The sequence below is a fragment of the Tupaia chinensis genome, unplaced genomic scaffold (assembly GCF_000334495.1).
Source record: "Tupaia chinensis unplaced genomic scaffold, TupChi_1.0 Scaffold000601_1, whole genome shotgun sequence".
Taxonomy (NCBI): domain Eukaryota; kingdom Metazoa; phylum Chordata; class Mammalia; order Scandentia; family Tupaiidae; genus Tupaia; species Tupaia belangeri.
The window spans coordinates 1,324,802-1,339,658 of NW_006160119.1; the positions used below are offsets into that span (position 1 = coordinate 1,324,802).

General features: G+C 50.3%; 1 protein-coding gene across 1 annotated transcript in view; it reads right to left on the minus strand.

Annotated features, from left to right (window-relative positions):
- The window catches only part of COL6A6 (collagen type VI alpha 6 chain), a 115,865-nt gene that overhangs the window by 70,423 nt on the left and 30,585 nt on the right, over positions 1-14,857 (minus strand). Inside the window, exons 12-19 of the mRNA XM_006158514.3 lie at positions 14,428-14,481; positions 13,002-13,073; positions 12,891-12,917; positions 12,536-12,580; positions 12,392-12,445; positions 10,861-10,923; positions 4,734-4,799; positions 4,161-4,214 (exon numbers count right to left, since the gene is read on the minus strand). Coding sequence (XP_006158576.1) covers positions 4,161-4,214; positions 4,734-4,799; positions 10,861-10,923; positions 12,392-12,445; positions 12,536-12,580; positions 12,891-12,917; positions 13,002-13,073; positions 14,428-14,481 — 435 coding nt within the window. The remainder of the gene's footprint in view (positions 1-4,160; positions 4,215-4,733; positions 4,800-10,860; positions 10,924-12,391; positions 12,446-12,535; positions 12,581-12,890; positions 12,918-13,001; positions 13,074-14,427; positions 14,482-14,857) is intronic.

A 14,857-nucleotide genomic window follows, 5' to 3' on the forward strand; every position in this document is an offset into this window, starting at 1 on the left:
TGTGGTGGAAGTTGTGGTTATTATTATTTTTATGACCTCTTCCGTTGTTTTGGTGAGCTGCACTGAAGAATAGTCAGAAAGCACTTCCGCCTTGCCATCTTTAACTGGGAGTCCTACTTCTATTCCCAAATGACACTGCTGAGTCTAAAACCCCAATGGCCATGCCTCTCAGGAGCTGCGTGACGTTAATAACACAGATGGGACTCCATCAGCCTCTAGGGAGGCTCCAGCCACTGTGAAACAATAGCAGTACCTCCTCACATGCCAGGGTTTCCTGGCTGAGATTCTTTAAGTTGAAAATATTTTCCAGGGGTATGTAAGCAGGCTACGCCCTTTCAGAAAGTGCAACGAGCAGCAACTGTATTTCTTTATCTGCATACGGGTCTGTATGTTTTAAACGTCTGTTCTTATTTCCATTTTCACTGCTTTGCAAAGGAATGGGTGTGCTCCAAGATACAGAGACTTTTCCCGATGGGTACAATAGCCGGCTCTGTGATCTCGGAAAACGCGCTCTGTAACCACGCAGCGCACCGACCTGGTTTGTAATCCGTGCTCGATTTTAAACCTTCTATACGTTTTGGGGGAGAGGCGGTGGAAGAAGGTGGAGGAGTGGATAACTAGATAGAGAATGAGAAGAATCGGTTGCAAAATGAAACGAGACAGATCTACCTTAGACCCTAATACGAGCTTCTAAGTATTGTGTGGTGAAGTTATTTCTTCCTATTGGATAAAGACGTTTTTTATCATCTCTGCATTTTATCTAGCAAATACAGAAATTTTAAGAAAGTACTCAATAGGAAATGACAAAAACAAGTAAACAGAAATAAAAGAACATAAACAAACCAACCCCTAAAGGGCTCCATAAACAATTGACTTAATTTCAATCCCAGACATGCCTACGCCAGGGCTGACTTTTGTTTTTTCTTTCTTGTTTTTTCCCTTTTTTTTTGCCATGGGACACATGTACTCACAGGAGAGAGCGAGAAACAGAAATGCCCCCTAACCCCCGGGGAATGGCCATGCCACAATCCCAGCCCTCTCCTCTCAGGACCTTGGGGTGCATGAACACACATCTGATGTGATTTTCAAGCCACTGGCCTGGATCCACAGCAGAGTTTGTCCTGTGGCGTCTAGTCCCCCCTCCACCATGCCACCTGCTGCCCACTCCCGCCCCACCTGCCAGCCTTTCTTACTCATCACATGGTCCGGCAAGGGCTGGAGCTCGGATGGGAAGCAGCCGGCCTGGTCAGCCTGCAGTGGCTGGGCTGTGACCACCCGCCCTAGTTGACGGCCTCTTGTTCTCTGTGCCAAGTTCCCCTCCTGACAGCCACTGTCCTCACCCCAGCTCCTTCCTTTCCATTTCAGTGGCTCCCCCAACCTGCTGCCACCCTGCTCTGAGAGATGGCCCCAGCTTGCTTTCCCGAGGTAATGAGCCCCAGCAGGACTGTCCTGCCCACCCCACGGTCACATGGTCACATTCTCGCCACTGTACAAGACTCTGGAGCAGTGGGTCTCCTCGGGTGGGAGGGCTCTTACCGTCTTTCTTCTGGAGCCCGGTGATCCAGGGGGCCCTGGCCAGCCTCTTCTACCCTGTCAGGGAAGCAGACAGACATGTGACAACACGGCACTGACACGGCTGCTCCTAGAGGAGGGATGGATGCGCGTCAGTGAGAGCCGCCTCCTCTTGGAAGGTGGTGTTGACTTCCACAGTCCTGAATCGCACCGCCACGGGGAATGAGGGCGAAGGACACAATGCAGCGACAGGCTTCGTCTGCTTGGCAGTGCTGTCTCACGTGTTGGAGGTACACGTCACAGAGCAGTCAAATAAACCGTCCCCAACATGCCCCCACGGTGGGTCTCCGAAGCTCGCCACAAGCCATCTAGCCCGGAGAGGGCCAGCCCAAATAGAAAGGAAAATAAAAATTACCCTGAGTCCCAAAGTGGTGGATAAGAAAAGAAGAGGTCTTTTTGCTAATGAGTTTTCTGCACCGAGTACGTCCACTCGGACTGCAAACTCTTTATCAGGGCTTCACATGCTCTCACGAACGCGAGCCTCACAGCTCTGCGTTGTCATCTGACAAGTTCATGCTCCAGTGCCCACGTGATTACCTGCCTTCCGTGCCCTCCTTTCGAGCCCCTGGGTCCTTCTACACTGTTGTCAAATCCAGGAACTCCCTGAGAAACAGAGAATAAAGAGAGAAGTGAAGAGGTTTTGAACACTTCTTTTAGAAATACACACACGGCATGTTTAGCTTTCCCTCAGAAAGGTCACGAGAGAGGTCCAATCCATTGGGAAGCAGAAAGAGGTCCCAATTTCCAATGCTTTGTGGGACACAGAAGCAGTTTACTGCCCGTGGGTGAGGGCGTGTACAGTGTTCCCAGCTGCACTGGTCTGAGGTCCAGATCACGCTGGGTGAATTCTTTACGTTCATTCTACTCACTGAGTCTCATGCCTAAAGGTGGACTTGTGTTCAAGGAAATGTATATATCAGCTGTGCTTGCTATGAAAATATTTAGATTAATTAAGATCTTTAGTGGCTCAATGAAATGTGGGGGGAAAAGTCTAGAAAGCAAACAGATACCAGAGACAGTGTGGGAGGAGAGTGGGAGATGGCAGAGGGTAAGAGACAGGGAATCAAGGATGGAAAAGAAAGCAAAACATACAAGAAACGAGAAATGGACAGTTGTTTGTTGACGATAACATGTAAGTTGATGCGCTTGATTGAGCCAACATACAGTGCACTCCGGGTGGAAAATCTCACTGCGTATACTGTAATGATGCACAGTGAATGAATGTAAGTAAATAAATTTAATAAAAAATAAAAAATTCTGTTTACAATCTAAGTGATGTGGAGCAATTGACTGTATAAATAATAATAATAAATCACTTTTAAATTGCAAATGCTCGTAAGAGTGTTCCTTTCCTTCTATGCTTAGCATGATCAGAACAAGGGCGAAGACTGAAGAGGGGTGTGGGAGAGAGAGAAAGCAGAGTCGGCCACAGGAAGCACAGCAGGCTGACGCGGCTCGTGCACGTGACTCCTCTCTCCCGGGTCTAGAGGTGCCCCTTCTGCACTGCCTCCTTTCTCTTCACTTGTCCTCCTTTTCTCGGGGCCTAGACAAATTTACAGCTACGAGTTGGAAGATTTGACTCTCGCCTACCCTTGGGAGAAGACACACACCTGTACTGAACCCCACCACGGTGACATACGCTGACCGACGCCGAGGGCCGCCTGCCGCTCCCTCGCTCTCTCCCCAGACACCTGGCCGCCCCTCATGCCACCCTCATGTGCTCACACCTACCTCTCTGGCTTTCACGGAACCCTTGAATATCGAGGTTTTCTCAATATTAAAGCCAGTATTCTAACAGGGGCTCAGCGAAAACAGGTACGTGGTGGGCTATAACCTTAGGTCAACCTGAAAGCTTCCCCTCCTTTTCAGTTTCTGCTTTCTCTCTCCCTTTAGTGTGAGAGAGAGAGAGCACATGCTCACCCCAGCTGGGCTCCACGCTGGGACCTGCGCTCAGACCTCAGCCAGCTACACCATGGACACACGGGTACGTGGTCTACACGTGGCTCTCCAGAGCCGAACTGGGAACCTTCCCGTGGAGGGCTGCCCTGCAGAGCACCGAACTTAACTGCTATGCCACTGTCTGGGCCCCAGCTTTCCTTCTTCCCTGAGAGGGACAGAGAGAACAGAGTGACAGGAACCCCCTACTGGGTCCTCATGGGCTTCCCACGCGAGTCCAGCTGCATTACTGCTGTGCCATTGCCTGGCCCTGCACACTGAAAGTGTCTAACGGGGTAGTGCCATGTGTCCCCCCACATTCTCAGGCTGAAATTTGGTTCCCATCGTGACGGCATTCCAAAGGTGGACACCTCACCTGACTCTGGTGTTAAGAGGTGGGACTCTGGGAGGTGGTTAGGATTCAGTAAGGTCACCAGGGTGGTGCCCCATGACCCGACACGTTGGCCTTACAACCATTGCAGTGGCTCCCCCAACCTGCTGCCACCCTGCTCTGAGAGATGGCCCCAGCTTGCTTTCCCGAGGTAATGAGCCCCAGCAGGACTGTCCTGCCCACCCCACGGTCACATGGTCACATTCTCGCCACTGTACAAGACTCTGGAGCAGTGGGTCTCCTCGGGTGGGAGGGCTCTTACCGTCTTTCTTCTGGAGCCCGGTGATCCAGGGGGCCCTGGCCAGCCTCTTCTACCCTGTCAGGGAAGCAGACAGACATGTGACAACACGGCACTGACACGGCTGCTCCTAGAGGAGGGATGGATGCGCGTCAGTGAGAGCCGCCTCCTCTTGGAAGGTGGTGTTGACTTCCACAGTCCTGAATCGCACCGCCACGGGGAATGAGGGCGAAGGACACAATGCAGCGACAGGCTTCGTCTGCTTGGCAGTGCTGTCTCACGTGTTGGAGGTACACGTCACAGAGCAGTCAAATAAACCGTCCCCAACATGCCCCCACGGTGGGTCTCCGAAGCTCGCCACAAGCCATCTAGCCCGGAGAGGGCCAGCCCAAATAGAAAGGAAAATAAAAATTACCCTGAGTCCCAAAGTGGTGGATAAGAAAAGAAGAGGTCTTTTTGCTAATGAGTTTTCTGCACCGAGTACGTCCACTCGGACTGCAAACTCTTTATCAGGGCTTCACATGCTCTCACGAACGCGAGCCTCACAGCTCTGCGTTGTCATCTGACAAGTTCATGCTCCAGTGCCCACGTGATTACCTGCCTTCCGTGCCCTCCTTTCGAGCCCCTGGGTCCTTCTACACTGTTGTCAAATCCAGGAACTCCCTGAGAAACAGAGAATAAAGAGAGAAGTGAAGAGGTTTTGAACACTTCTTTTAGAAATACACACACGGCATGTTTAGCTTTCCCTCAGAAAGGTCACGAGAGAGGTCCAATCCATTGGGAAGCAGAAAGAGGTCCCAATTTCCAATGCTTTGTGGGACACAGAAGCAGTTTACTGCCCGTGGGTGAGGGCGTGTACAGTGTTCCCAGCTGCACTGGTCTGAGGTCCAGATCACGCTGGGTGAATTCTTTACGTTCATTCTACTCACTGAGTCTCATGCCTAAAGGTGGACTTGTGTTCAAGGAAATGTATATATCAGCTGTGCTTGCTATGAAAATATTTAGATTAATTAAGATCTTTAGTGGCTCAATGAAATGTGGGGGGAAAAGTCTAGAAAGCAAACAGATACCAGAGACAGTGTGGGAGGAGAGTGGGAGATGGCAGAGGGTAAGAGACAGGGAATCAAGGATGGAAAAGAAAGCAAAACATACAAGAAACGAGAAATGGACAGTTGTTTGTTGACGATAACATGTAAGTTGATGCGCTTGATTGAGCCAACATACAGTGCACTCCGGGTGGAAAATCTCACTGCGTATACTGTAATGATGCACAGTGAATGAATGTAAGTAAATAAATTTAATAAAAAATAAAAAATTCTGTTTACAATCTAAGTGATGTGTAGCAATTGACTGTATAAATAATAATAATAAATCACTTTTAAATTGCAAATGCTCGACTGTATAAATAATAATAATAAATCATTTTTCAATTGCAAATGCAGGTAAGAGTGTTCCTTTCCTTCTATGCTTAGCATGATCAGAACAAGGGCGAAGACTGAAGAGGGGTGTGGGAGAGAGAGAAAGCAGAGTCGGCCACAGGAAGCACAGCAGGCTGACGCGGCTCGTGCACGTGACTCCTCTCTCCCGGGTCTAGAGGTGCCCCTTCTGCACTGCCACCTTTCTCTTCACTTGTCCTCCTTTTCTCGGGGCCTAGACAAATTTACAGCTACGAGTTGGAAGATTTGACTCTCGCCTACCCTTGGGAGAAGACACACACCTGTACTGAACCCCACCACGGTGACATACGCTGACCGACGCCGAGGGCCGCCTGCCGCTCCCTCGCTCTCTCCCCAGACACCTGGCCGCCCCTCATGCCACCCTCATGTGCTCACACCTACCTCTCTGGCTTTCACGGAACCCTTGAATATCGAGGTTTTCTCAATATTAAAGCCAGTATTCTAACAGGGGCTCAGCGAAAACAGGTACGTGGTGGGCTATAACCTTAGGTCAACCTGAAAGCTTCCCCTCCTTTTCAGTTTCTGCTTTCTCTCTCCCTTTAGTGTGAGAGAGAGAGAGCACATGCTCACCCCAGCTGGGCTCCACGCTGGGACCTGCGCTCAGACCTCAGCCAGCTACACCATGGACACACGGGTACGTGGTCTACACGTGGCTCTCCAGAGCCGAACTGGGAACCTTCCCGTGGAGGGCTGCCCTGCAGAGCACCGAACTTAACTGCTATGCCACTGTCTGGGCCCCAGCTTTCCTTCTTCCCTGAGAGGGACAGAGAGAACAGAGTGACAGGAACCCCCTACTGGGTCCTCATGGGCTTCCCACGCGAGTCCAGCTGCATTACTGCTGTGCCATTGCCTGGCCCTGCACACTGAAAGTGTCTAACGGGGTAGTGCCATGTGTCCCCCCACATTCTCAGGCTGAAATTTGGTTCCCATCGTGACGGCATTCCAAAGGTGGACACCTCACCTGACTCTGGTGTTAAGAGGTGGGACTCTGGGAGGTGGTTAGGATTCAGTAAGGTCACCAGGGTGGTGCCCCATGACCCGACACGTTGGCCTTACAAGAAGACAGGGGGTGCCTGGAGCTGACCCTGGTGTTAAGAGGTGGGACTCTGGGAGGTGGTTAGGATTCAGTAAGGTCACCAGCGTGGAGTCCCATGACCTGACACGGTGGCTTTACAAGAAGATAGGGGGTGCCCAGAGCTGACACGTGCTCTCGCCCTTTTGCCATGTGATGGCATACACCACCACGGGGACTCTGCAGAGTCCCCACCAGCAAGAAAACCCTCCAAGATGCAGCCTCTCGGCCGTGGACCTTCAGCGCCATGAGTTAAATAAACCTTTATTCTTTATAAAGTATCCAGTCTGTGGTTTTCAGTTATAGCAACAGAAAAACAGATTAAAACAGAGAGTGCGGACCTCACACAGGCCCTGTCTTTGTGATGCCGAGCCAGTCAGTTCAGCCAGTCAATCCAGTCAATGCTCCAGCAGGTCAGGGACGGGGACGGGACGGGACGAGCTAGTCCTGCTGGGTGCCGCTGCAGTTCTGTTCCGCCGATAGCAGCCCAGGTTACCTCCATCCGCCAGTAAGTAACTTAGGATCGCCCACGGGGACAGAGCATTGCTCCAGACACTTAGTACACTTCCTAAAGAGACAGCATCTGCGCTTGCAGAGCTTACGGGGCACTGCGGAGGAGAAGGTGGGCTTGGAGTTGTTCAAATGACTGAGTGCACTGAAGTGCACAAGAGAGATCGCTTCTCCTCCACTGACCGAAACCAAGGGTTGTATATCTTCTTTTCCCCTCTCGAATTTAAATATTTGTCTCTTAAGTTCTCTGAGAAGGGTGTACATAAATTACCATATTAAAAGTTTGCATTTTGGGGACCAGCAGTTAGCATAATGGCTATGTCGCTGGACTCCCATGTAGCCGACCATGGTTTGAGTCCCGGACCTGGTGGCTTAAGACTCACGCCAGGCGCATGTGCATGCGTGCCCAAGATCCTGAGAGGAGAATGGAGGAGAAGGGATTGTGGTGTGGACACGCCCCCTGGGGGGTGATTTCTCTCTTTCTGTCTCTCTGTCTCTGTCTGGCGAGCGCACGCGCCCTATAGCAAAAGCCTCTCCCCGTCCCCCCAAAAATTTGCATTTTGGTGAACAAGGTAAGGAAAAGGAAAGTAATGTAAAGTCCAGGATTTCATTCCGTGGACACATCGGCCCTTCGCTGAAGTTCAGCTCGAAGCCATTCAGTTGAAGAGATGACAGGAGGAATCACATACCAACTCAGTTTACCGCAAAGAACGGTCCAGACTGCACATACACAAGTTGCTTGGCCACTGTGAGTGTGAGCTAGCTTAATCTTTTTATCGTTATGCACCCGGACAAAGGAACATCGTCTAACACAAGTTTATGACTAAACATGGGCTCCTAAAAATAATAATGAATAGTGGGATGATGAACTTCACTAGCTCCTATAGATTAGACGAAGGATTCTGCCCAGTTTCTCCCCAACATCACACGACATTAAAAAAACTCCCTGGTCAAACAGGGACATTCCAAATGGCTGAACAGGCTTCCCTGTGATCAGAACGATTAATCTAATCATGCATGTGCACTATTTCTTCTAGCAATCTTGCTCTCTCAGAGTCTTCCCGAAAAATTAACCCACGAAACTACAGACAAAAAAATACGGAGAGTTGTCTGAGAATTAAGATATGCAAAGGGTCTTCAAAACTCTTAGGCAGAATACATATTATGAAAAAAACTATGTATGGATTTCATTTTTTTGCAACAAAATAAATTCATACTTTCTTTTTTTAAACAAATTTTTTGAAGTTCCCTGCTTTAGTCCCATGTGGGCAGGAAGAATTGTTACACTTCAAAGAAGCATCGCTTTGCAGAAAAGCTCTAGTAGGTTGAATTTTCAGCCATCTTGAATTCAAAGAGCACTTTTAAAAAATAAAAATAATTTTATACTATTTAAATATTTTTAAACGTTATATAGCTACATAATCCATAGCAGATTATAGACTTTATAAATTTAGGGGAAATTCTAATCAAAGTCAATGGCAATTTGGGCAATACTCAAATGAATTTTTGGTCATGATATATAGCCTATTGAAATATGTTTGTATTTGAACTACTATTTATTTATTTATTAGTCAACTTACTCATTCCTTCCATGAGCTATCCAGAGACAGAGCTAAAGAGACAGAGAGATAGGCACTCCCTACCTACAGGGTCTTTATGTCATGATGTACCCCGAGTCTCAGCTGGCCTGGGTGACAGTGTGCACGTGTTCACACTCGGCACACTCAGGGAGCTCCCAAGATGCAAAAGGACAACTTCCCCAGGTGTCTCCAGTGTGACAGCACTGCAGCCTCTGGCCCCGATCTAGCATGCCTGAATTACCTGTGGGTAGTTCAGAATGAGGTACTCTGCAGTTGCTTGAAAACGCTCCGGTCCTCAGACTCTTACTGGAAGATGTCACTTAGTAAACAATTTGTCTTAACGGGAAAATTCCTCTGCTTTTAAAAGAAAGTTATCTTCACTGCACACCTAGTGCTTATATTTGCTAGTGCAAGAGGATCTTTAAGAAGTTCATAGAAAATGAGTTTTAAGGAAAAAACTATAGGGTCTAGTGGTTAATGGATCTGGATTCCCATGTGGCCAGCCAAGGTTTGAGTCTGGCCCTGGTGTCTTAAAGAACATGGTGGTGAATGTGCACGATGTGGCTCAGATTGCAACAGGGTGCAAAGATGGCGGAGAAGGGACTGCAGTGTGAGCAACGTCCCACTGAGGGTATGGTCGCTCTCGCTCTCTCTCTCTCTCTCTCTCTCTCTCTCTTGTGTGAGCACATGCATCTTCTGGCACTTTAAAAGAAGAAAAAGAAAAAACTATGCACGGATTCCCCACATATTGCACCCGACTGTTCTCTGGCCAGCACCTTGTATACCAGAGGGAGTGGTGGTGAAGACGGAGTCTCATGAGATTCCCAGTGGTCCCACATCCTCGTCAGCACTTAGCACAGTCGGTTTCTATAAAACCGAGCCAATTGGACCTTTGTATACTGCCTTCTTGCATTGCTGGTGGGAACGTGAGCCAGTATAAACTTCCTAGAGACCTGCTTGGCTCTGAAGACTAGAGCTGAGTGTAGGCATAAACATCGTGACCCGGAAACCAACTCCTAAAGTACATACCTAACATACAAAGCACCGGAAGGCAAGCACGCGGACAGTCACAGCAGCACCGTTGTGACAGCAACTGGGAACAGCCCAAGTGGCAGGATGGGCACGTAAGCCACGGCAGTCACGTGGTGGAACGGTGTGTGAGGACTGAACGACCCGTGGTCACTCAGCACAGGTGAGTCTCACGTAAGACTGAGCAAAATAACCGGAAACAGAGGACGAGACACCACGCGATTGCATCATGTATAGAAGTTCAACAAGTAAAATAGGTCCTTTATGATGCTAGGAGTGATTACCCTGGGGGTGGGTGGGTAGTGACTCGGACGTGTGAAGGGGGTTTCTGGGGTGCCAGTCATGACCAATTCCCTTATCTGGGGGTACACCTTTCTCAATCTGTGCATTTAAATGACACACTTTCTGATAAATGTTGCAGTTTAAAACAAAGTTCAGTGAATGTTAGAAAATGAACCTGAGTCCTAACTCATTCAAGCGTTAGAGACGTGTCTGGTGTGGGCTCGATGGTGAACGCCTGCCGTCCTGCCTCCCCTGGACTCGGCGTTGTCCTCTTCCCAGATGCCCATCACACCGACACCGGGTGGTGCTCCCGGGAGGGCAGGCAGCCTTACGACATCAGTTCTTCCTGATGGCACCTAACTGGCTTGGGTCTAGGAAATGAGACGGAAACTCTCAACTGAGAAAGACTCTTGGAGAGCAGGAGAACAACGAGAGAGGGCTTTGTTTCTCCCCGTCTGTCCATACTCCAAGGCACTCGCAAGGGAGATTACAGAGTGGACTGGGATTCCTTCCTAGCCCTGGAGCACAAGAATCATTCTACAAATGTGTTCTCAAAAAAGACATTTACAAACGACACGCACGGGCTCTCCACTGCACACTCACGTAGCGTACGAGGAGGCCTGAGCACACGGTACCTGCTTCTAAAGTCTGAACATAAAAAGTGCCCGTGACGTTTTCAATGCAGGATGCTATCGTAGCACCTCCAAGCGGACATGTCTCTGTCTGTAGAAATGCTGAAGGGAGCCGGAAAGGGAGCCCCGCTGTGGCTCACAGCCCACCCAGCCAGGACTTACAGGGTCTCCTCGCAGGCCCGTGGCTCCACGGTCACCAGAAGTCCCTCTCTGTCCCGGGCTTCCCTAAAGTTAGCACAAACCAGAATAAGAACAAGATGAGAATTTTTAATACAATTCATAGAAACAAAGAGTTTACCTCCTCCCTGGTTTGAATAATTAAATGTTTTTCTATTAAGGTTATTTTTAAACTGGAAAGAGGAACCATCAAAAAATAGTCTTAGGCAATTTGTAAATAATAATGAACTCAGTTATTTGCCACAGTGGTAAACTCGGTGTTCAGACACACTGTTGTCTTACTCAGTTTCTACAACTACTCTAGGAATCAGAAATTGATTGTTACCTTTTCATTTACTTATTGATTGATTTTTGCCAAAGGGCATCTGTGTTTGCTGGGGAGACAGAGGGAAATGACAAATCACAACCCCCCCAGGGGAATGGCCATACTGCAATCCCTTCTCTCTGGTCCTCCTCAGGATGTGGGCATGCATGCACGTGTGCAGCATGATTTTCAGGTTTCCAGATCCAGTACTCAAACCATGGTCAGCCACGTGATGGTCTAACGCCCCAGCTGCCATGCTGCTCGCTGGCTCCCTCTACCTTTCTTGTAACGAGGCAGCCAAAGTTCAGGAAGATGATGCAATTTGCTTGGGGTGGCTCATCAGGCAGCTAGTGAATTTCTGCCTCAACTGGTCCTGGTCGACAGCTAGACAAGGCAGCTGACGGCAGCGTGGCAGCCGGTGGTGTGTGCTCTAAGTGGGGATGTGGCACGCAGCGTGGCAGTGGGTGGTGTGTGTTCTAGCTGTGGGTGGTGTGTGTTCTAGCTGGGATGCTTGGCACGCAGCGTGGCAGCGGGTGGTGTGTGTTCTAGTCGGGGATGCGTGGCACGCAGTGTGGCAGTGGGTGGTGTGTGTTCTAGCTGGGATGCGTGGCACGCAGTGTGGCAGCAGGTGGTGTGTGTTGTGTCTGGGATGTGTGGCATGCAGTGTGGCAGCGGGTGGTGTCGTTCTAGCCGGGGAGGCGTGGCGTGCACTCTGTGCTGCCTTGAGCAAGCCAGGGCAGCTCCACTCTGCTCCTACTGCGGTGGCCGCCCCTGCCCTCACCCCTGTACCTTGTTCTCAGCACGCAACCCTGCAGTGACTTCCAATGCTGGAAGATTCCCTTCCCCTGAGTTCAGCCCTCTGACTGATTTGGCCAAGACAGATGACGGTGTCACTGTAAGAGTTCCAGCGTCGCCTGAAGAGGCGCGGTGCGTTTCCCTTGTTCTCTGTGTGTCTACCTGACCCTGCAGCATGGCTGGCTAGCCCCTGCTCCCAGGAGAACGAGACATGGAAGGAAGCCCCGGCAGCCTGCAGGCACAGGCTCAGCAGAGCCACAGGCACGTGACGCAGCGCTGTCCCTCGCTTCGCGTGACGGAGGCTTACGCCGTCTGTCACGGCTGCTGGTGGCAGCGCCGACTATGCACCCCGGCAGCTCTTCTGCCCTGCACCTGTGACTCCTAGTTCCGTTCTGTCGCCCCCCACTGAAACCCTACCTGGGATCCGTCATCTCCCTTTTCTCCTTTTCTCCCAGGAAGACCACTTTCACCCTAAAAAACAGAGAAGGAAGAATTCAAACTCCCATTTTCTTAAAGGGAAACATTTCCAGAAGGTCTCTGTGTACAAGGAGAAGTCTCTACCTGTTCTCCGTTTAATCCATCAACTCCGCTCTCCCCGACTTCTCCCTAAGAAGATAAAAGTGAATCGAATTTCCACATCGCATCCGTGTGGAACAAGGTCAGGCACTAAATAAAAATAGTCTCATTTTGCATTCTGTGTTTACCCTCCTCGTTAGGCTGAGCCTGGGCAATAGCAAAGATTAATCAGTAATAGAAACTGTCAATGAGTAATATAAATAGCCTGCAGTCAGGGACAGGAGTAAAGAGAACAAAATGGCAATGAACAAGGGTCAGCAGAAGCCTGGGCGTGTGAGCTACTGGTCACCAATCTCGCGTGCGGGAACAGAGACAGATCGGGGCCTGTCTAGTGCCGTACCTGCTGTCCGGTCAGTCCCCGGGTTCCCTGGAAGGAGAAAGGACAGCGGTCGTTAGTCCGGGAGGACAGACTCGATGCTGGAGGAACTCGTGTGCGGTCGGCCGCCCTCACCTTAGGACCTCGAGCACCGTGGCATCCCTTGGTACCTTGCTCTCCCACCGGCCCTGGGGCTCCTCTTTCTCCCTGAAAAAGAGCACGTCTCCGGATGAACTTTTTCTCTTGGAATATGGGATCTTCCTTGGACACTTGACAAGATTTTTTTGGAAAAAAAATGTGTGGCTGCTCATGGTTTGCGACCCAGAGTTCCCGGTTATGAAACAGAGACGGGGTAAATCAGAGCTGTTCTGGAGAGAGCCTTGGTTTTCGCTCCCACATGCTCGCTCCTGGGTGGGGTGTCTCTCCCCAAGTGGCCCCAAGGGACTTCCTTTCAAACCCGTTAACACGTCTCTGCATACTGCCCGAGCCAAGGTCAGGATTTCTTTGTCTTGTGCTTTCTCTTGCAAGGTTTTCGCCTGTAACTGCTGCCTTCTCATCGTCCCTCGGTCTCCTGAGCATGCTTTCTGAACACCTGCATGGCTCTCACTCCAGCGGCTGCCCGTGAACCAGGAGAGGCAGTGCCGACCCTCTGCAGGGCGTTCGCATGTTAATAACTTGGGTCTTTCTGACCATGTGCAACCTACTCTTTTCACCCTGGGTTCCAGCCAAGCCGACCCCGGGCCACCTGGGAAACAGATGCCATCTGCCTTGGTGGCCTACCCTCGCACACGCTGTCCCCTCTGTAAGCAGAATGTTCTGCACTGCACACTCTACTGGGAAACTCCCACCCATCCCTCAAAGGTTTGCCCAAGCACGACCCTGAGTTTGCAGCCTCCTCTCTCAGCCTCTGTCTCCCACCGAGGCCGTACCCTAGGCTGGTTACTCCTGCCAGGCTACCGTGAACCTCTTTCAGCCGCTGATACACCCTGTGTGTAGCAACTCGAAACGCTGCTCTCTCATTTGCCTTTCCTGAGATAGAAACCATATTTTTAATTTTATTTTTCTTATTCCTAGGGTCTAGCACTATGCCTGCCACATGGTATTTAAGACATATTTATTAAGTGAAAATGAATGAATGACTGCATTAACAAGTAAATTATTGTAAATGACAGGGATAATAAGTTTTTTCATGTATGATCATTGAATAATGTATGGATGGGTGGGCCGATGAAAGGAAGGGTGGAGGAGTGGATGGGTGGGTGGACAGAAGGCAAGGAGGCCCTCGGTGAGCAATGCAGCCAGTCGGCCTTTGTAAGTGGACAGGAAGGGCCCACGGGAGGGATCTGTCTCCCGTGGTGAGTTCGCTGTGCGATGTCAGTGGGGAGTCAAAGGGTCAGAGTCGGCAACCACGGTGACCACAGCAGTACCGCACGACGAGGGCTAGGCTCTGCGCGTGACTGCAGCTCAGGAGCCGGCCTTTCCCAGCTCCCTCCCAGTGGAGGTGAGGATTTCAGGTGTGGACAGGTGCTCAGGAATAAGCGAGTGAGAAAGCTCGACTTACAGCAATGCCCTCTTCCCCCAGGTAGCCTTCACTGCCTTTCAGACCCGGGGGTCCCTGGAAATAAGAAAGGGAAAGAATGTCAGATCTCCACGGCTACACGCCCAAACCCAAGCAAGCTCTGCTTTAAATCTTTCCTTCACGTGGGATAGTCCGAGTTAGGGAATAATAGCCTTGGGACCAGCAGTTAGCGTAATGGCTATGTCGCTGGACTCCCATGTAGTCGACCACGGTTCGAGTCCCGGACCCGGTGGCTTAAACTCACTCCAGGTGCGTGTGCGCCCAAGATCCCGAGAGGAGAATGGAGGAGAAGGGATTGCGGTGTGGCCATCCCCCCGGGGGGGTGATTTCTCACTTTCTGTCTCTCTGTCTCTCTCTGTCTTTCTGATGAGCACATGCACCCTATAGCAAAAAAAAAAAAAAAAAAAAACAC